Source organism: Mustela erminea, chromosome 9, assembly GCF_009829155.1.
Source record: "Mustela erminea isolate mMusErm1 chromosome 9, mMusErm1.Pri, whole genome shotgun sequence".
NCBI lineage: Eukaryota > Metazoa > Chordata > Mammalia > Carnivora > Mustelidae > Mustela > Mustela erminea.
This window is the reverse complement of record NC_045622.1, coordinates 104,085,536-104,105,982: the sequence shown is the minus strand read 5'-3', so window position 1 is coordinate 104,105,982 and position 20,447 is coordinate 104,085,536. Positions and strand designations below refer to the sequence as shown.

At 53.1% G+C, this 20,447-nt stretch overlaps 2 protein-coding genes across 7 annotated transcripts in view; one reads left to right on the top strand and one right to left on the bottom strand.

Moving 5' to 3' along the window:
• Positions 1–568: 568 nt before the first annotated feature.
• On the bottom strand, positions 569–13,298 carry TKFC (triokinase and FMN cyclase). 5 transcript variants are annotated; one of them, XM_032356906.1, is made up of 18 exons: positions 13,213–13,298; positions 11,748–11,863; positions 8,973–9,162; positions 7,963–8,073; positions 7,707–7,888; positions 6,383–6,461; positions 5,970–6,059; positions 5,205–5,239; positions 5,041–5,125; positions 4,860–4,949; positions 4,211–4,327; positions 3,769–3,888; positions 3,478–3,615; positions 2,032–2,138; positions 1,824–1,927; positions 1,680–1,713; positions 1,483–1,572; positions 569–1,184 (listed from the first exon to the last, which is right to left on the bottom strand). In XM_032356906.1, exons 2-18 carry the CDS (start codon positions 11,748–11,750, stop codon positions 1,023–1,025), a joined length of 1,737 nt encoding a protein of 578 aa, XP_032212797.1. In that variant the 5' UTR covers positions 11,751–11,863; positions 13,213–13,298; the 3' UTR covers positions 569–1,022. The 5 variants fall into 5 exon arrangements, with proteins under 5 accessions (XP_032212797.1, XP_032212800.1, XP_032212799.1 ...); XM_032356909.1 differs by having other exon boundaries at positions 13,206–13,288; XM_032356908.1 differs by having other exon boundaries at positions 13,181–13,274.
• Positions 6,600–20,447, top strand: part of DDB1 (damage specific DNA binding protein 1) — a 38,722-nt gene continuing 24,874 nt past the window's right edge. Inside the window, exons 1-5 of one of the 2 annotated variants that reach the window (XM_032356899.1) lie at positions 6,600–7,289; positions 15,003–15,151; positions 16,613–16,729; positions 17,081–17,302; positions 19,490–19,604. In XM_032356899.1, the coding sequence (XP_032212790.1) occupies positions 7,211–7,289; positions 15,003–15,151; positions 16,613–16,729; positions 17,081–17,302; positions 19,490–19,604 (682 nt within the window). In that variant the 5' untranslated portion in view covers positions 6,600–7,210. Of the gene's footprint in view, positions 7,290–13,342; positions 13,602–15,002; positions 15,152–16,612; positions 16,730–17,080; positions 17,303–19,489; positions 19,605–20,447 lie in introns of those variants that run through there. The other variant, XM_032356900.1, reaches the window with a different exon arrangement.

Below are 20,447 nucleotides of genomic sequence, written 5' to 3'. Positions count from 1 at the left end.
AACTGCGCCTGCACCGAGGATGGGCCTGGCGAGGCCCGTCCTGTCCCCACCCCGCACCGGCCTCCGCGGCCCCTTCCTGCTTGCCCGCGTGCCATCAGCGAGTGCTTTCAGACCTGCTTGGCTTGGGTGCAGTTTCCATTCAACCGCTGAGCTTTAGAGTGTGATTTCTTTGGGTGTCCCATTTGCCCATCTGGATCCCTAAGAATATGTGAATTCTGTTTAAGTTAATTGCTGAGAAAAGCACGGCTTTCGGGTGTGGGTGTACTGGAAAACAGGAATGGTGAAAGAGCCCAGCGGCACAGACCCTGCCCTTGGGTCTCAGGTGCTAGGGGAGGGGTGGGGATCATTTTGACCTGGGGCTGAAGCCTTAGTGCCTGGGGCATCAGTGGGCCCACTGGTTCACACCTGGAAAAAGTTCCCTCAGCAGAAGCAGGAGCTCTTGTTTCAATGTGGTTTTGTTTTTTTAAAGATTTATTTATTTGACAGATCACAAGTAGGCAGAGAGGCAGGGGCAGGGGGTTGGGGAAGGTTCCCTCCTAGGCAGAGAGCCTGATGCGGGGTTTGATCCCAGGACCCTGAGATCGTGACCTGAGCCGAAGGTAGAGGCTTTAACCCACTGAACCACCCAGGTGCCCCTCAGTGTGGTTTTTACTTCACTTGCTTTTCTATACTCTCTCAAAGTCGGAAGGCCTTTCCCAAGGAACCTTACAATCAAGTTAGCATGGCCAGTTAAAGGCCATGGTAGCACCCAAGGAAAGTGCCTATGGCGGAGGCCCTGAGGTGGCTTGGGGCACGGACAGAATTCTATCTCCCCGAAAAGGGAAAAGGCAGGGCCAAAGTCCTACCCAACCCACTTGCCCTGCAGTTCCCGAAGGAACTTTCGTGGCTGGTAGAGGTTGCCTGCTGAACCCAGGACAGGCCCTGGGGGCAAAGGGTGAGGGAGGGTAACAGCTGGAAGACAGAAAGAAGCGACGGTGGCCACCTCTGCCCAGCAGTGAGAGGCACCAAGGTCCAGGAAGTCCTCACACACCCGGGCTCTGCAAGGCCTCCAGGATGGCGCGGAGGACAGCCGCGGCTGCCACTGCCCCAGGGTCCGGCTGATCCAGCCGCGCAGAGCTGATGTAACTGGCTCTTCCCGCCCCAGCTTCCATGTTCTTGGTGGCCTCGGCTGCAGCTTCTGCACTCTGGGTGGGAGCATGGGAGCAGGTTCAAGGACAAGCCAGCAGGCCTCCTTCCCCCACGGACCCTACACCCTCCTGTCCCAGCCCTTCCAGCACCCTGAGTACTGTCACCGGGGTGGAGAGGTCACCTCTCCTATCTCTAGCAGGGCCATAGGCCACCATCTACCGAGGGCTTGCTGTGTCCTAGATGCCCCGGGGCTCCTCCTATCTCGAGCCTCACAGCAACCCTTTGATGCAGATGATGCTTTCCATGTTTGAAGAAGGAAACAGGTCTAGGAAAGGTATTAACTTGCTTGCTCACCTGGACCGCTTTGGTCAAAACTTGGAACAGACTGGCTCCTGGGCTCTTCCAGGCTTGGAGCTCCTGTCCTGCCGCCCACAGGGAATCCAGCTGGGTAAGGTGAGGGAGAGGGGAGTAAGGACAGGCCCTGCCACTGAGGGTAGCCCTCGAGGCTTCTGTTCCACCACAAAGAGGGAGGGGCGGGGCCAAATACACACCATTGTCCTGTCGCCTGGAGCAGCCTTCCCGTACCTGGCAGGGAGCACGGATGAGTTAAGACTCCCTACAGGGACTCCCTGTGGGATGGACACCATCCACTGCCCCCGCCCACCCTTGGTCGAAGGCCTGGCGCTCTGGCTCACTTCTGCATGGCCTCCAGGCCGGCATCCATGGCAGCAGACCAGGCTGATAGGTCTGTCTTGGCCTTGAGTGGCTGAGCCGCAGCAGTCAGGAACAGGCCATAAAGCTGGGGAGGACCAGAATGCTGAGCACAATGGGCTGGCGTGCGCCTCAGCCAATCTGGGGTCCCTCTGGGTCAGTCCTTTGGTCCCAGGGGCTGCTGGCACTCACCGCCCCAGATGAGCCTCCCATCTTCTCCAGGAGCAGGAGGGACAATTTGGAGAGTAGCTGGGTAGGGCTGGCAGGGGGTGGACCCTCCTTCAGCCACCCTTGGATGGCTGCAGAAAGAGAAAAATGAAGAATTCAGAGACCTTCCCTCCCATCTGCTTGTGCCCCAATCAAGCAACTCAGGCCTCACTGCCAGGCGGAAGGCCAGGCCCCTGACAGAGGCTGAGGGGACCAACCTAGAAGATTCCCAAAGCTCCCTTTCTCCATCCTGGGTGCAGTCTGGGGAGGGCTGGGAAACAGGGACTGACAAGAACCTTGGGCAGCACGCAGAGTGAGGCCTGCCCCGGACACCCCCATGCTGACCTTCCAAGCCTCGCTTCCCAGCTTCATTTCTCCCCCTCAGCCCTGCGCACCTCCAACCTCTCTGTTTTGCTGATGGTTGCCGCTGACTGTGTGCCTCCTCCAGCCGAACAGGTACACAAGCCTCGAGGGCAGGGAGTTTTATTTGCTTTGCTCACTGTTGTATTCAGAGCAGCTAGAGCTGTGCCAAGCCCAGGGGAGCCCTGATTTTTTGCCTGAACTATGCTGGATAATTAGGAGCTTTTCATTAACCTCCCTCAAGCCGAGAAAAGTAAGGACAATTGTGGGAGTTTCTCTTGAACCCAAAGTTATTATTCACTGTAAAACATCACATTTGGGGACACCGGGCTGGCTCAGTCAGTAGAAGAAGCGACACTCTTGATTTTGGGGTACGTACACACACACACATACCTACGTACATACATAAATTTTTAAAAACAGATTACATTCGGGGGGCCTGGGCGGTTGAGCACCCGACTCTTGGTTTCAGATCAGGTCAGGATCTCAGCGTCAGGGGCTGGGGCTCTGTGTCCCACTCCACACTCAGTGTGGAGTCCGCTTGGGTTTCGCTCTCCCTCTGCCCCTTCCCTGACTCACTTTCTCTCAAAATAAATGTAAAAAAATACTAAAAAGGTTACATTTTATTTTGCAATAGCAACCCTTCTACGTTTATAGTGTTAGAAGAATCCTTTCCTGGGAAAAAGGGGAAAGGATGCCAGGTTCTGTGAATGATCTCTCTTGGCAAAATAAATGGTGGCCATTCCAACACGAACACTCGCCATGCTTTTGAAGATGTTCCGGTTCATAAAGTGCCCAAATCTCAGAACCCATGTTTGTTTGTTTTTTTAATTTTTTAAAAAAGATTTTATTTATTCATTTGACTGAGAGCATAAGCAGGGGGAGCGCCAGGCAGAGGGAGAAGCAGGCCTCCTGCCGAGCAGGGAACCCAACGTGGGGCTCCATCCCAGGACCCTGGGATCATGACCTGAGCCAAAGGCAGACACTTAACTGACTGAGCCACCCAGGCGCCTCTCAGACCCACATCCCACAGCAGCCCCGCTCCTGACGCCAGCGGGACCCCGCGCCCACCTCTGGCAGCGCGGCTGTGGGTGGTGCCACAGTCCCCGTCGCCCGCAGCGCGGTCCAGGGCGTTCAGGTGGTCCTCCAGGCCCAGGAGGGTGGCGCACACCCGCTCCAGCACCAGCACCACCCGCTTCGAGGACAAACCTGGAGGTGGGAGGACAGTGGCGCAGAGGCCCACCTGGCCCTTTCACAACCCACCACGACGGGTGTGGGAGATGTGGGTTCAAGAGCCCCCACCCATCCCACACCCACAGGTGGAAGCCCTGGGCCTCCCTCCCTACCAGCAGGGCTTGGTACCTCCTGCTGTGGTGGAAACAGAGGCCTCCAGAGGTTCAGCAGGGGCTGCCCGGCTCCGCTTCCGCCCAGTCACGGGGACCTTGGCCATGTTAGGCCAGGCTGACGCGGTGGTTTCAGCATCTAGGGACAGCAGGACGACTCATAGACATGGGTCAGCCAGACAGGGATCAAGTGGGGCCTGGATTCCCCACCTGGTGTCTGGCTCTCACCATATCGACAAGCAAGTACCCAGTGCCTGCTGTATACAAGGGAAGTGTAGAGGGTCCCTGGGGAGGATCGTAATCCCAACTCCTCAAGCAACAGTTGAAGGCTGGAGTATCTACAGAGGGTTTCTCTACAGGGGTCATGGTCAGCCCTGATAGGGTGTCGTCCCTAACTCCCCCGTGGCTCCTTCAGGCCACAAGGATGCCTGGCTTGGATGACCCCAGCTTCCAGGTCTTACCGATCAGTTTCAGGAGAGGCTCATCCACCAGCAGAAGGGTGAGAGAGATGCCGGGCATCTCCAGGGCGGACATGAAGGTGCCCACCAGGGCACGGGCGATCTTCACCCCGCGGCCCTCTGCAATACAGAGCAGGAAGCCCATGAGGCAAGAAGAGGAGGATGGGCACTTGTCCCCACAGCATCAGAGAAAGAACCAGGAAAACAAGGATTTTGGAAGCCAGGAGGTTAGTAGGGAGATGGCCAGAATCCCTCCAGCCATCCCTCAAGGATGCCCCAAATTACCCAATTCCCTGGCAGTGCCCCCTCTATGGGGAAGATGGGTAATTACAAGTCTCCTTTCCTGAGTTCCTGCTGGGTGCCAGGCCCTGTGCTAGGTGTGATACATATGTTTAATTTCACGTAATCCTCACGACAACCCAGAAGCACAGGAACTATCACTGCCCCCTCTTTACAGACAAGGGCAGAGGCTCACGGCACCCAGCAGTCAGCTGGCAGTGATGGTCTGACTCAGGTTCATCTGCCCGCACAGGCCCTGCTCTGGGTCATCACAAGACCCCACTGTGGCTGCTTTTCTTCTGTCCAGCTTCAAAGGGCTTCAGGGAAAGGAGCTTCAGGGGTTGGGGAAGTCCCCTTCCGTTGTGGGGCTCACCTAGGGCACGGACAGCAGCGTCCGCTATGATGCCTAGTTCCAGGAACGACAAGCCACCGAGGTTGTTGACCATCAGCACCACTGAGGAGCCTGTGGGCAGATGCGACCCCCACATGAGGCTCTCCAGGCCGCCTGCCCAGAGGAGGAGGAAAGGCTGGGAGACAGCATGATAGCCCCTCACCGGCCTGCACAGGCACACGGGACACGTTGGAGGAGGCCGTCATGTGGTCCAGCATGAGTGTCACAATCTCGTCGGCGCTCGCCATCTGTCGGAATGAGAGCCAGCAGTGAGCTTTGCTGGAAGGCCTCGGTCTGAGACCAGCCTGGGCCCAGGAGTCCGCTTACCTTTATCCGACGCACACCAGCTTCCCCGTGGATCCCTGTGGACAGATTCGGTCACTGCTGACCCACTCAGGGCCTGGGGACTCACTGATCATGTTTTCCTCGAGCATTTACGAAGTGCTCAGCACTAGCTAGGCACTGTGGATGTGAGGAGTGTCGAATAATGCGAAATGCACAGTCTCCACTCTCTGGGAGCTTACAGCTGGGCGGTGGAGACAGCCTTACTTAACTCTTAACTAGCTAAGTAGCTTTAACTGGAGGCAGTCACAGCAAGGCCACATGAGGCCTCTCTCCATCACTTTGGAAACACAGGGTTGGGCGGGGGAGGAAGAAGGGAGCTGGGTGGCCTCTGAACCGCCGATGAAAGGAGGGCTGCATTCTGGCAGGGGCCGAGGGACCCAGAAAGGGCATGAGCAAAGGCAAGGAGGTAGGTGAGGCACAGAGCCGCTGTGGCCAGAGTCCGGGTATGGACCGCAAAGCAGGTGAAGAGACCAGACAGGCTGGGCCAGAAGAGATCCAAGCGCCCGCTTAGAAATACTAATCTTAGGGTACCTGGCTGGCTCAGTCAGAAGAACATGTGACTCTTGATCTCAGGGGTGTGAGTGTGAGCCCCACATTGGGTGTACAGATTACTTAAACACATCAACTTAAAAAAAAAAAGCCTAAAAAAGTATGAGACCTCTTTGGTACCAGCTCCCTCCCAGGGGATAAGATGTGGGCAAACCCCAGGGCACAGGCAGAGCCGGGGAGGGGCAGCCCCAAACTTACCCAGGCCCAGCTCCACCTCATCTGCTGCGAGCTCAAAGGTGGGTCTGGAGCCAGGGACGCTGCAAGAGGACAAGCTCACTCCCAGGGTCCCTGCCAGAAGGGAGGTGTGGAAAAGGTAAGTGTTTTGTTCTTGGTGTCAGGCGGCAGGCAGCAGGCACTGGCCATGCCTCGGGGGGCCTAGCCCACCGCAGCTTCTTCACTGAGCCTGGCTGCCACACTGGTCACCTCAGTGGGGAAGGAGAAACCCAGCCTGTGGACCCAAGGCTACCAGTCCCCGGGAACTGCCCCAGGGAGACCTTCCCTCCGCCCCTGGGGAATCACCTGGAAAGTCACAGGGAACTTGCACCTAGTCAGTCCCAAGGTCAGCCTGGACCTCCCACCTTCCCCTTCCAAATCCCTGGGCCAGCACTCACCCATGGCCTGGGCGACCGCGCTCACACGCTTTGTGATTTCCTCCAGCCCCACACCCGCCTCAGCCAGGGCACCTGCCACCTGCGCCCACACAGACAAGAGGAAGCAGTCAGTGTATGGCTAGCGGGGAGGAGACGGGCTGGGGCTGAGTTTCTAGTTGGAAGAAGGCACCTCGGTACTACCACATCAGCCTCGCCCGCCGTATTTAGGGCAGGGCACTTGCCTGCAATCTTTAAGAAGCCCAGTCTGTGGGAGCCAGAAGGGACTTCGCAAATAGAGAAATGAGCCCAAAGAAGGGACGTGACTAGTCCAATGTCACACAGCTAGTTGGTAGCCAGTTTCCTGGTGACTCGCCTAGAGCTGGTTCTCCACGGCATATACGCTGTGGCTGTCTCTCCCTTCTCACGCACACACCCAGCCACTGCGTTTTTGCCAAGCACTCAGGGTGTGCTAAGAAGAAAAAAAGCTGACCGAGTGACAGCCCCTGCCTCGGAGGGATCGGAATCTGGGGAAAGAGACGCCTGCAGACTGAACACTGAACGTGAGGCGGACTGTCACAGCGGGATGCCACGGGAGCACTGAGGAGGGGAGCCTCCACCCAGGAGGGACATCGGAGGTGGCTGTACAGAATCGCAGGGGTTAGCTAGGTCCAGAAGAGCTTGGGCAGTGAAAGGATTTTCACAGCCTTAGATGAAGCTTCAGCAAAGCCCCAGAAGGGACCCACAGCCCAGGCATGCGGTGAACTGGCGTTAATGGAGCCCAAGACGCGTGACGGCAAATGAACTTAGAAAGTCAGGGAGGAGAGGTGACAGCACGGTGGCCACCTGACCATGGAGCCTAGACTGACTCTTGGAGCCCCAGAGGGCTTTCAGCAGGCGGACGACCTGGTCAAATACGCCTTTTCGAAAGGTACCTCTGGGGCAGCGTGGGGAACATGCTGGAGGGGCAGGCAGGAGGCGGGGGGCGGGGGGGCCCGTGAGCAGCAGCTGCAGCCGGCTGGGCAGGAGGACACGGGCACAGACTCAAGGCCGGGACAGGAGAGGCAGGGCTCTGAGAGGCATGTGCAGCATGGGGGCAATTCAGGAGTCGGATGACGAGGACAGGGCAACTGGCTGGGTGTGGGGGACGAAGAGGGAACGGTCTAGGAAAACACTTAGATTCTGGGCTTAGGGAGTTGAGGGGATCAGGGAACACTGAAAGAGTGGCCTCCTGGGGCAGGGGCTGGGCTGGCTGGAAAGGTCCAGGTCCCTGGTGCTGCGTGGAAAGAGAAGGCTGGGGGTTGCAGGGAGCTGGCCAGCCAGCCAGTGTCCGGGTGGGAAATCTCACCTTGTGAATGAGCACTGTGCCGCAGAGTCCCCGCCTGCCCGCCTTCTTCAGGACGGTGAAAGCGCTGTCGTCCCCAATGACCACCATCTCCACAGGGATGCCCTCAGCCTGGGCCTGCTCCAGGGCCAGGCCAAAGTTGAGCCGATCCCCAGTGTAGTTCTTCACGATGAGGAGGGTCCCCACTGCAGAAGCAGCCAGCAGGGCCCCGTCAGCGCCTGCCCTCACCACAGCAGCCCCTCCCGCCTGCCAGGCTTACCTGTGCCCGCCTGGGACACTGCCCTGATAGCTGCCAGGATGCTGCCCACTGCCGGGGAGGTGAACACGGCTCCTGCGATGACCCCCGTCAGCATCCCCTTCCCTATGAAACCTGGAGACAGAGCAGATGCTGGCTGGGGACCTGTGCCTGCGGTCCCCGGGCCTTCCCACGCTGCTGGGCGTCATGGTTTGGTGAGCCGTTCTGTGTGCCTGGTGCTGGAAGAGCCCCGGGGGCGCCCTCCTTGGGAGCGGTCTCCTCGGAGAGGCCTTCCCTGACTTCCCAACGGAGGCAGTCATCACCCTGCACCCAGTGATTCCCTGTTCTGTGTTCCCACTCTTCTGTCTTTGCTTCTTCACTTAACATGCTCTGGAAGGTTCTCTCTCACTTACACATTTACCTGGTTACATCTCCCTAAATGAGAAAAGAAGCTCTGTGAGGGCAGGCACCTTGTTTTTCTGGCTCAAGGTTATATCCCTCATGCCCCAGACAGTGCCAGATGATGAAAGGTGCCCATAAAGGGTGCTTAGTGGATGGACGGATTTGCCAAGGGAGACAGGAGAGGAACAGAGGATACAAAGCCGGGTCTGTGGCCCCCCAGGAGTTCTTGAGAGCTCACATCCCTGGCACTGAGCGGGAAACATTCCAGGGCTATCTGTGATGTATGTGAAAATGTGGGGTGGGAATTCAGAAGAGGGATACTACTCTAACTTAGAAAAGTCAGGAAGGCTTCATGGAGGAGGGGGAGGGCTCAGGGAGGCCTGGAGAGCCAGGATTCACAAAATCACTGACTCTCAGAGCTGGAAGGAGCTGAGAGATCACTTGGCCCATAAGATGTAGAGACTGAGGCCCAGAGAAAAGCCATGACTAGCCCTAGGTCACAGCCTGAGGGACTGAGACAGTCCCCGACCTGGGCTCTGTCCTAAAACTCCTGGCAGCACTGAGGATCTCCTGGAGCCCCCGTCCACTCTGCCCAGCACCTGCCCCTCACACCTCTGTCCCAGACTGCTCACCGGCATGGGCAGGCTCATGGCCAGACCCCCCACCCGAGAGCAGCGCCACCCGGCCCTTGAGGCTGTCCAGGTCGGAACGGAGGGCCACGCGGTGGCCGTGCAGGAGCTGCAGGCTGGGGTTGCAGGCCACCAGACCAGCCAGGGCATCGTCGGCACAGCCTGCCACCGTGTTCACCAGCTTCTTGGACGTCTGCAAGAGAGGAACCGGGAGGAAGTTCCAGGTGCGGTTGGCAGGGACACTCCCCGCCCCGCCACAGCGCTATGCTGGAGACCCGTTAGCCATAAGGACTCCAGGGACATGGCAGTATCTTGAATTGGGCATGACTTTCTCAGGCAGATATTTCTGTGAGTTCACTTAATTTGGGACTATTGATTAAGGGCAAAATTTATGAACTGTTTTGGACTACGGCTTAAATTTATCTAAGAAAAAGGGCTCCAATGTAGACCAAAGAAGGGAGCCAGAGTCCTGAGTCTAGAAGAATTTAATAAAATTAGGGCCCAACAGCCTTCTTCTGTCAAAGCCCCAGGCTGAGGCTCCTGTGCCAGGAGAAGGCATCAGAGAGGCCCTACACTCCTTTGCTCTGGTGCCAGACAAACATTTCCTGAGCCTCTCGGTGTGCCCAGTGTTCATCCAGACAGAACGCTGCTCCTACCCTTGATGGAAACAGAAAGATCGTCTCCACATGCTGTGGGAGGTGCTACGCAAGAGGAATGTGCTTGCCTCCTCAGTGGCTCCTGGGAGTCTTTGTGAAGAAGGAGGAGTTAGGGAAGTCAAGAGCGTGAGGGGCATGGGGGGAAGGGAAAAAGGACGAGAATATTCCAGGCCGAGGGAGAGTACACACCAGGGTCTGGAGATGTGAGCTCGGACAGTGGCCAGGGCAGGAAGCAAGTTAGAACAACTTAAGCAACTAGTGACCACCAGGAAAGGTGGGCAGGTCCTCACAAGCGGAAGGTAGAACCTGGCAGTGGGGAACCTCTGGCGGGAGGGTCTAGGGCAGCTGGCCTGAGGGTAGGGTTGAGTGGACACGGGGTGCAGGCAGAAGTAGACAGCGTGGGGGCTAGCGTGTCAAAGGCTTTGGGTTCTGCGGTCACGGTCACGAGCTCTTGGGCTTAAATCCCATCTGCCTCTCACCAGCTGTGAGAACTCAGGGAAGACACCTTGTTGTTCTGACCTTTGTCTTCCTCAGCAAATCAGAGGCTTAATAAACTAGAGTATACACCTGTTGTAGATTTAAGAACTGAACACAAGGCAGTTACTCCCTTTCTCAAGCGGACTCTTGAAAAGCTGGTGCCAGCTTCTGCCTCCGTCACAAAGAGGGAAAGACTGGAGCCCAAGGAGGAACCAGACGGCAGGCTCCCAGCGCCGCCTGGTGGCCCTGGGCAGCTGCTGCCACTCCAGGTCCCATCAAAGCTCATTTCCAGGAGGCTCCTACCCCAAACCCATAGGCACCTGGTTCCCCTGAGCAAATTCTGGCCTTTCCTGGGCCTGGGCAAACGCCAAAGCCAAGCCATCTTCTCTGGTCTAAGGAGAGCAGCCCAGGTCAGCAGGAAGCAAGCAGAATGATAACGCTGTTATGGGTTCTGTTCCCAAATAGTGACTGAGAGCCAGGCCCAGGGTCCAGGTGCTTTTTAAGCATGTTTTACTCAATATTCCCAATAACCCTATGGAGGAAAGATTAGCCTGAAGAAGAAACCGAGGCATAGTTTAATGACTTTGCCCAAAGTCACACAGCCAGCAAGTGTCCAGGTCGGCCTGACTCCAAAGATGGTTCCATTTTAGTCTTATCATGCTGCTCTCCCCAGGGGCTGAAGGGAGGCTGAGACTGGCAGAGGTCTTGCCCTAGTAAGGGCATGTGCTTGTGGCTCTCAGAGCCCTCTGGGGACTGGAATATGCAAAGAAATTGTGAGTTGGTCTCAACTTCAAGTCCAGCCTCCAGTGCCACCACCCTCCAAGAATGTACTACCCCCCCCCCACCCCGCCCTAACCACCATCTCTGATAGCCTTGCCTGGGATTTGCAACCACTTTTGACCCAGAGCCAAAGGAGGGCTCGGACACCAGTGCCAACCCTGGTTCCCAGCAGCCTGAGAGGATGGAAAAGGAAAGGAAGTTGATCAGTCACTGAGTGAGGCCCCCAGGATTCTGGTCTGATTAACACCTCGCAGCCACTTGTAGTTTGGGCCTTTATCTGCCTCACATTGTAGATAAGAAGGAAAAAAAAAAAAGCTCAGAAAAATCAAGTGTCTTGTAAGAAGGTCTCTGGTTGGTGACAGGCTGAAATTTGAACCCAAGTCTGTCCAAGGCCTGCTTTGGTTCAGATCTAGTTCTAGAGTGGGCCTGGAGCGATGCCCCCCCCTGCCCCCCGGGCCATGCCGAGCTTCCCACAGTGCAGATCCCACCTCTGGGACCAGCCCACACTTGTCCCAGGCTCAGGAACAGACATCAGATCCCTCAGGGCTCCTGGTACAGTGTCTATTAAAGAATACCTAACCAATAATTTTCTGATCTAAATGTATGACTGAGACCAGGGCCAGATGGGTCCTGCAGGGACTCAGGGGCTGCAGCCCTGGGTCTGGCTGGGACCAGCTGGGAAATGGAAGCAGGGATCAGGCCCTGAGAAGAAGGATGACTCTCTCTCTCTTAACCTCTCTGAACCTTAGAAGGCAGCAGTGTCTCTTCATCAGGGTGTAAGGAATTCCAGCATGCCTAGGGCTGGCACCCCCACTGCTCCAAGACCACAGTGTCCTTCCTCTGCCCCGGCCCTCATGGGACTCACCATGGTGGGGAGACTCTGAAGCACGCGGAGTTCACACCTTTGCACTGAGCCGCTGGAGGACAGGCAATCCCGTGGGTGCTAGGGGGGTCCAAGCACAGTGACAACGGCAGCGGCACCTGCAGAAGAGGCAAACAGTCTGGGCTGCTGGATGCACCGGCAGCCTTGCAGCACAATCATGCTTCCAAGGCCCTAGTAATGAGGGAGCTGCCCCAGACTTTGATCCAAGTCCAAACTCTAGTACGTGCACTGGGGATGGAGAAGAGCATGGGACTGACCAAGGTTCACACCTGCACTTGGCTGCTAGAAGACAAATCAATCTATGTTGGGCACAGGGCTGCCTTTATGCACCCCACCTCCTCACCAAGGGGCAGTTACCCACAGAGTAACTTCACCTCTCATGTGGGCATCATGTGCAGTGAGTTAGTTTACAAAGATCTTCACACACTTGGTTTTGGCACCACACCAGCAAGGAGGCAGCTGAGTCTGTGACCCCATTTTACTTCTGGGAACCAGACTCAGAGAGCTCTAGTGCCTTGTCCAGGGTCCTAACAGTAAGAGCCAGAACTCAAACCCACACCTAGTCTTTCGACAAAGCCTGTGTTCCTTCCCCTGGTAAGTCTGGGCCTCCCAAGTCAGGCAGAGCCCTTGCTGTGGGAAACTACACAGGTAAACTACAATGACGTTTTAGCTTCCCGCAATTCAGAGGTCTCTTGGGGTCATCCAGGCTCTTATGCTACGTGTCTGCAAGAGGTAGTATCCATACTAGGGTTGCCACCTGGCTCTGCCTTCGACTTACTGCGGGATCTTAAGTAAACCAGTTCCCTTGAACCTCAGCTTCCTCATCTGTAATACGGGGGGCTGCCTTCTCTGTGGCATTCTGAAGCTACTCCAAGCCACGAAGCTTTCCCTTACTCCTTGCAAAGCCTCTCTGCGGGGAGTAGCCTGGAAATTGGGGGTTGCTTTTCTGGGCCATTAACGGTCCCACCCAGGAAATCCTGGTTTTGTGTTTGAGGTCAGAATTCGTACAGCAACAGGGGCACGAATAATGCTGGGCAAGTGGCCCAGTGGGCCCTTCAAAGTCTGAAAAATAAAACCTAGTTTAAATGGGACAGGCGAGCCTCCTGGTGGCCTTCGAAGTGAGGCGGGGTGATCAGTCCTTGTAGGGTCAGGCGAGGGTACTGACTGAGTTTGGATGAATGCGGGGGGGTACTAAGGAGAGGGAAGTCAGGACCTGGGTTCTAGTCTGCGAGGTGCACAAATTGCCGTTACCCCCTCCCCCTCAAGACCTCTGCAGTACTTCCGGTTCCAAAAGGGAGAACAGCCCAGAGAGCTCCCAGAGAAATGGAAGGGGACGAGGACAGGGTCTGTGGATGGGCGAAGGGCGTGGACTGGGGCGAAGGTCGGCTCCGACAGCGGAGGGGGTGTCCGCGCACCTCCCCCACCCGCTCACGCCCGCACCAGCCACCTCCGTAGCAGCTGCCGCTTCACAATGACCCCCGACGGCGCGCCCTCATCCGGGTACTCCGCGCTCTGGCGGTAAGAGACGGGGCGGGGCCTCTGCGGGGCGGGGCCTCCTTTGGTTGGCCGCCTGGGGCGCCGTGAGTCCTCCAAGAGGCCAGGTGAGGCCGTCCCGTGATGCCCCGCGCCCCGGCCGCTCTGGCCTGCAACGTGTCTCTGGGGCGGAGGCAGCGGCAGTGGAGTTCGCCGCGCGCGGGTGGGGGCCCCGTCTCTTCGCCTGTGTCCATTTCTCTATCGTTGCGCTCGAGTGCCGACGGGCCGTCCCAGACCTCGACATGTCGTACAACTACGTGGTAACGGCGCAGAAGCCCACCGCCGTGAACGGCTGCGTGACCGGTGAGGCTGCCAGGGCAGGAGACCCCGCGAGGGAGGGAGCTGGGGGGAACCGAGGCCTAGGGAGGCCCGCGGCCCCTGGGGCGGCCGGGCGGGACCGAGTCCCGGGAATGGAAGGTGCTGGCGGCCGACGGAGCTCCTCCCCGGCTGCGACTTTAAAGAAGCTTTCTTCGGCTCGCGCCTTTTGGGGAGCAAAAGCTGCCCTCGAGGGTCCCCTTTCGTTCTGGGAGGTCACTTGGCCTCGGGGACAGGACGGGTCCATTGAGATGGAGAGCGAAGAAGCGAGTTGATTGTGCCGTGGTGCTTGTGCTTGGGGTGGGCCCCGAGATTGGCCTCGTGTGGTTAGGGGAAGGGGCCGTGGTGATGGCGACTTGGAGGGTCAGAATTTTCTTGTGGGAGAGCCAGGGGGGTGCAGGAGGTGGAGGGATCTGAGGAATGTCCGCACTCCCCCAAAGGAGGAGAGTTCTCTTTGCCGGGGGCTGTTGTTTACTCCAGGGAGCTGTTGGAGAGGAGGGTTTGGATGGCCCAGCCCAGTGCTGGGTTTGCCTTGTTGACTGTGCAAGGATTACAAAGGGCACAGATGTCCTGAACCCGGGAATAATCATCTTGATCCACGTTCCCAGTAGAACACGAAGACCTCAAATTTGTATGTTTACGTAAATTCTAATCATGATTCCAAAACAAAACTCTGTTGTTTGTAGAGTGGGAAGCTCTGAGGGAGTGTGGACGCGGGGGTATTGGTAGACTGCAGGGAAGACAAGGGATGTGGACAAAGCGGTGTTTTCATAAAAAGCTCTGGAAATTTGCATTCGTTCTGCTCTGATAAAGATTTTGTGAACATTTAGATAAGGACGGAATGGTGATGTACACTTTTTCTAGTGTTCCATAGTTAGCTGTCTGCCACTGCTGTAGGAAAAGTCAAATTTTTTTTTTTTAAAGATTTTATTTATTTATTTGACAGACAGAGATCACAAGTAGGCAGAGAGAGAGAGAGGGAAGCAGGCTCCCTGCTGAGCAGAGAGCCCGATGTGGGACTCGATCCCGGGACCCTGAGATCATGACCTGAGCCGAAGGCAGCGGCTTAACCCACTGAGCCACCCAGGTGCCCGGAAAAGTCAAATTTGAGGGCACAAAGCCATCTGAAAGGTTTTCACAGTCATTGTCAGTTGAAGGACATGCTACTCTTTGGCCCAGTCCAGTTTTCTTAGTCTGATTAGGGAAGTAGCTTGAATGTGTGAAGTGAGACTCTTTGAGGTGCTGGATTTGGCAAGAAGGAAGTGTGAATGGAGGGAGCCAGAGAAATAATGTGAAATAAATGAGAATTCTGGTGGTATTTAAGTAGAAGTGATAGGATTATTTAGATACTGCGCTGGCTTCAAAAGTTAGAGGATCTGTTCCTTTTAGGACACTTTACTTCAGCTGAAGACTTGAACCTGTTGATTGCCAAAAACACGAGGTTAGAGATCTATGTGGTCACTGCTGAGGGTCTTCGCCCCGTCAAAGAGGTGGGCATGTATGGGAAGATTGCAGTCATGGAGCTTTTCAGGCCCAAGGTAAGTGCTCTGGGTTGGGCCCAGCGACAAGAACTTAGATAGTTTTACTTTGTTTCACACTTTTGCTTGGGGTGGGTGGAATAAGGTTTAGGAGAGAAAATCATCTCTTTTGAATGGGGAGGGTTTCAACTTATATTCTTTTTTTTTTTTTTTTTTTTTTTAAGATTTTATTTATTTACCAGTGAGGGGCAGAGCGCACAAGCAGAGAGGGAGAAGCAGGCTCTCTGATGAGCAAGGAGCCCAGTGTGGGACTCCATCCCAGGGTCCTGGGGTCAGGACCTGAGCCGAAGGCAGATACTTAACTGACTAAACCACTGAGGCGTCCCTCAATTTATATTCTTAAATAAGCTTCTTCAGGGTAGAAGAGAGTCACTAGGAAAAAACTGATCAAGTTGACTTCTTTAGAAGACAAAATTAAAGCATTTTGAAATGTGGGTCACTACTGATCAAGGCTCTAGATTAGGGCAGTCCTGGCTTTATTCCTTATTAATTTTAACTTTGGGTATCGCCTAACTTTTCAGAGCCTTATTTGCCTGTCTGCAAAATGGGGATAATTGTAAAATCTCTGGGTTATTATGAAGATGAAATGTTCTTAATAACACAGGAGCTATTACATAGCAAACATTTGTTGTTATGTTAACAGTCATCTTAGTATTATCGTCTTTACTGCAGTTGAGATGTTTTCATCCATATTGTTTCATTATAATCTAATTGCATCTGACAGGAATGCAGTGGATTTAAAATTTTAATTGTAACCCTTTGAATAAAATATTTTCTCTTTTGGTGAATAAGTAGGTAAGACTTTGTAGATCCATTTTATTTTATTTTTTTTATTTATTTTTTTAAAGTGAGCTGAAACAAGAGTTTTGGTTGAAAGTCTTTTTTTTTTTTTAAGATTTTATTTATTTATTTGACAGGGATCACAAGTAGGCAGAGAGGGAGGAAGGGAAGCAGGCTCCCTGCTGAGCAGAGAGCCCGATGCAGGGCTTGATCCCAGGACCCTGGGATCATGACCTGAGCTGAAGGCGGAGGCTTAACCCACTGAGCCACTCAGGTGCCTCATCATAGATCCATTTTAGCTTCCATTGGTATTCATGTTTTTTTCTTTCTTCAAATAGTTGGAGAGGATTAGAAGGAGACATCACATTCATCTTTCAGAATTTGAATGGAATGAGTGAGATTAGCTTGAGATGGAAATAGACAAGACGTTGTAGGTGGGGCAAAGAGATGCACAATCATCAAAGCGTAGGCTAGGTGTTTACCAGCTTCAGTTCTGGCCTTTTGCACACACCCTAAGGGTGTGTGTATCAGATACGTGTTACCTGCTCGCTGTGGATTTTTCTCTTCAGGGAGAAAAAGTTCTTAAAGAATTTAGCATGCTTAGAGAAAGATGCTTGGAGGCTGGATAGGTATTCTTGTTTCAAAAAGAACTTCTTTTGATGGTATTATGTTGGTTTCCAGGGGGAGAGCAAGGACCTACTGTTTATCCTAACAGCTAAATACAATGCCTGCATCCTGGAATATAAGCAGAGTGGCGAGAGCATTGATATCATAACACGAGCCCATGGCAATGTCCAGGTGAGGTGGCTGCTTCAGGCTGATGAGAGTTATTTGGATAGAGCTGTCATGACTTGCTAAAGAAAATTGAATGGCTGGGGGCAGCTCTCCCTGTGATCAGAGAAATGGGGAGAAAACACTAAGGGTTTAAACTTTTATGAAGAAAGGAGTCGTCCAAGGGACAGGGTACTAATTCATTGAGAATTAGTGTTTTGCGAGAAGGTGTGCACTGACATTTGGGCTCCCTGACATGTCAGTTGGAGGCCACTGGTTTTATTACCACCCCTAAAATTATTTTGGGGAAGAGGTGCCTGGTGTCCTCTGTTACTCTGAGTGTTGAGGTTCTTCCCTAACCCCAGTTTTACTTCTCAGGACCGTATTGGCCGCCCCTCAGAGACCGGCATTATTGGCATCATCGACCCTGAGTGCCGGATGATTGGCCTGCGACTCTATGATGGCCTTTTCAAGGTTATTCCGCTAGACCGGGACAATAAAGAGCTCAAGGCCTTTAACATCCGCCTCGAGGAACTGCATGTCATCGACGTCAAGTTCCTATATGGTTGCCAAGCACCTACCATCTGCTTTGTCTACCAGGTACTGGAGCTGGAGGGGAGAGGGAAAAGCTATGTGGCTTCCCATTGTGGGAGTTGATTTTCACTAATTGGACTGTCTGGATTTGGTAGTAGGGCAGGCAGAGAGTTTAATGTATTTGTCCTGAAATGATTTGAACAGCATAATTAATATGGGTCAGATTTCCGTCGCGTCTCCAGTGTGGTAGTACTTAATGAGGCAGGAAGCGCTCTGGCACTGGTAGCAGGTTTTAATCCCAAGATTACATTCTTGTGGACCTTGGAGATTTTATAGGGTGACCCAGTTTGTACTTTGTCTGAGTCTCTTAATGGCATGCCAGGGGATTATTAAAACTTAGCTGTAGAAAAATGATCTAGAAATTGCCCTTATAAGCAAAGAAAAAACGTCTCAGTGATGTTTACTTTCGTGTGTCTTCTAAGAAGGGGTTTGCATTTTGTCCAGCACTCACTTTCTGGTGACTCGTTGGCTGCTGACTTCTATTTTAGTCTGTGCCTAAAACTTCAGCAGAGCTGATCCTGGGCAGCTGTTTTCTGAGCCGGATTTGTTAAGTGGGGGTGGGGTGGCAGAGCATCACACCAATTTGCTGTATCGTGGTAAAATCTCAGCCTTTTAACAAAGAGCCATACAGCATGAGGTCATTTCACTTGCATATTGTCGAATAAATGGTGGAAGGAAACATAGTCCAAGTGCTGTGTGTGGGCACATTTGATAGCCGTGTTAAGTATTGGAAACACTGATGTATTTTTGTCTATTTCTTAGTGTCACCGTATGTGCTAGAGTTCAGAGGCTGGTTGGAATGAAGTTCATTTGAATAAGCTTGAAACTACTTCAGGATATTTTGTTTGATCTTGCTCACTGTGCCTTAATGATCAGAGCTGAGATAAAAACTTAAGAATTTCTTTCCTTTCTTCAGTTTTGTAAATATAAGGTTGTTAAAACACTGATGTTGGTTATTCAAGGCTGACTCTGTTCCTAGCCTTAGGGCTGCCAGTTTTGTGGACTATCAGCTTTCGTGTGTGTGTGTGTGTGTGTGTGTGTGTGTGTGTGTCTGTCTGTCTCTCGGGGGCCCAAATCAAACCTCCAGCTTGTACTTGTGAAGTTCAGTCTTAACTGCTGGTTATTGATGAGAAGATCTTCCTTCAACTAAAAATGATTATCTTTTGTTTTGTGCCCAAAATTCAAATATTGGTGTAAATATTTAGGGACTTACTGTGTGAAAGGTAGTCATTCTGAGGAGCTCTCCTGCCCCGAAACACAGTGTTGAATTCTTTCTGTAACTTCTTAGGCTTTCATCTGGCCTTTGTGGAGCTGTCTCCACTGGCTGATGGTACCCTCCCCATCCTGGTCTTTCCATCTTTCAGAGGTGGCTTTGACAGCCTTAGGACTGATTGGAGTCATGATTCAGAAAAGGAGGGGAACATAGCAGATGCTTAGGTGACTGAGCCACCAGGCGCCCCAAACAAATTTTTTTTTTTGTTTGAGATTGACTTTTATTTATTTGACAGAGACACAATGAGAGAGGGAACACAACAAGCAGGGGGAGTGGGAAAGGGAGAGATGGGCTTCCTGCCTAGGAGGGAGCCCAATGCGGGGCTCGATCCCAGGACCCCGGGATCATGACCTGAGCCAAAGGCAGACGCTTAACACCTGAGCCACCCAGGCGCCCTGCAATTTTTTTTTTTTTTTTTTTAAGTAATATCGAGACCCAACATAGGGCTCAACTAACAACCCCAAGATCAAGAGTTGCGTGCTCCACAGACTGAGCCAGGCGCCCCTCAAACAAATTTCTTAGATGTATATTTAGCTTCTCAATGTATGGTTTTTTTAAAAAAAACAATTTCATAAGTTCCTTGAGGTCATAGAACATCCATATATCTTACAAGTACCTATAAATACACCTGTGTACGTTGTCTGTCTTATGGTGATTAGTATAGTGCACCAGATTGATTTTTCTAATTCTTAAGCCTATCTTGATTGGTCGAATTGTTAGAAACGCTGGGTCTGAGCCTCCATCTACCCAGTCACAGGCTGAGTTGGTGGCTGTCAACCTACTGATGGGTCGGGATAGTAAGGCCACTGGGATAGGATGGTCAGATAGTGGGTGGTAGTGGCCTGTCCCTTTTAGGTCTCCTTTCTAGTCCAGGCTTCATCCATCCTGAGGGCTAACCTTGCCACCTTTCCCCCACCTAGGACCCTCAGGGGCGGCACGTGAAAACCTATGAGGTGTCTCTCCGTGAGAAGGAGTTCAATAAGGGCCCTTGGAAACAGGAGAACGTAGAAGCTGAAGCTTCCATGGTGATTGCAGGTTAGTTGGGGTTTTAGATATGTCCCCTGATCCCAGGCTGGGGCCTGTTCCTTACTCTCGTTCCTACCTCGCCTCTGCTCCTTCATTTCAGTGCTCAGGTGCGGTTATACACACTCATTACCCGGCAGCCCTGGGGTCTCCTCTGTTTCTGAATGTGCCTTCCTTTGCTCTTCCCGTTTCTGTCTTTGTGATTGTCTCTTTTTCTTTGCTCCTTCGAAAAAGTATAGCTTTCCTTGATCTTAGGATAGAGGGGTTAATTATGAACTGAGATTGATTTGCAAAGTGACATGCAAAAATTATTTCATTTTTGGGCATGACATTTATTTATTTATTTATTTATTTATTTAGGGGGTGGCAATAACATTTAAAAACTGTGAGGGGTCTATAGAGTTTACCTAATCTGTTTCACAGATGAGGAAACCTGGCCCCAGGGGCTTGCCCGTGCCTGTGCCGCACTGACAAAGCCTTGGCCTGACTCCAGGCCTCTTTGCTCGCTCTCCTGTATCCTCCCTATGACCTTATGTTGTGTGTCTCATCTAGGAGAGAAATCTAAATCTCTCAAGTGAGAATTGACTTTTCTAAATGGTGGCCCCAGTCATGGGGAAATTAAATTAAGGAACAAGTGGGGGGAAAGCTTTGAGTTAGAAAGGACCAAAGTTTAGGAGAGAAAAGGGGAGGAATCCAGGCGGAAGAACACAGAGAGGTCTCCCCACCCCTAGAAACTGAGAAATACCGAAAGAGTGACACTAAAAACATCACCCGGGTTAGATAATGCCAGCCTGAAATTTCTCCGACAGCAGTCTCAGTTAAAGACTATCATGTTCCGGACTTTGATGTCTTTTT

Bases quoted from the DNA above. Each gene is read 5' to 3' on its own strand.
- TKFC (XM_032356906.1), bottom strand. The intron at 3,889-4,210 runs GTAAGACCTGGA...TGCTGTCCCTAG, and splicing joins GCCTCTCCTGAAACTGATCG to ATGCTGAAACCACCGCGTCA. The intron at 3,616-3,768 runs GTACCAAGCCCT...TCCCACCTCCAG, and splicing joins TGTTTCCACCACAGCAGGAG to GTTTGTCCTCGAAGCGGGTG.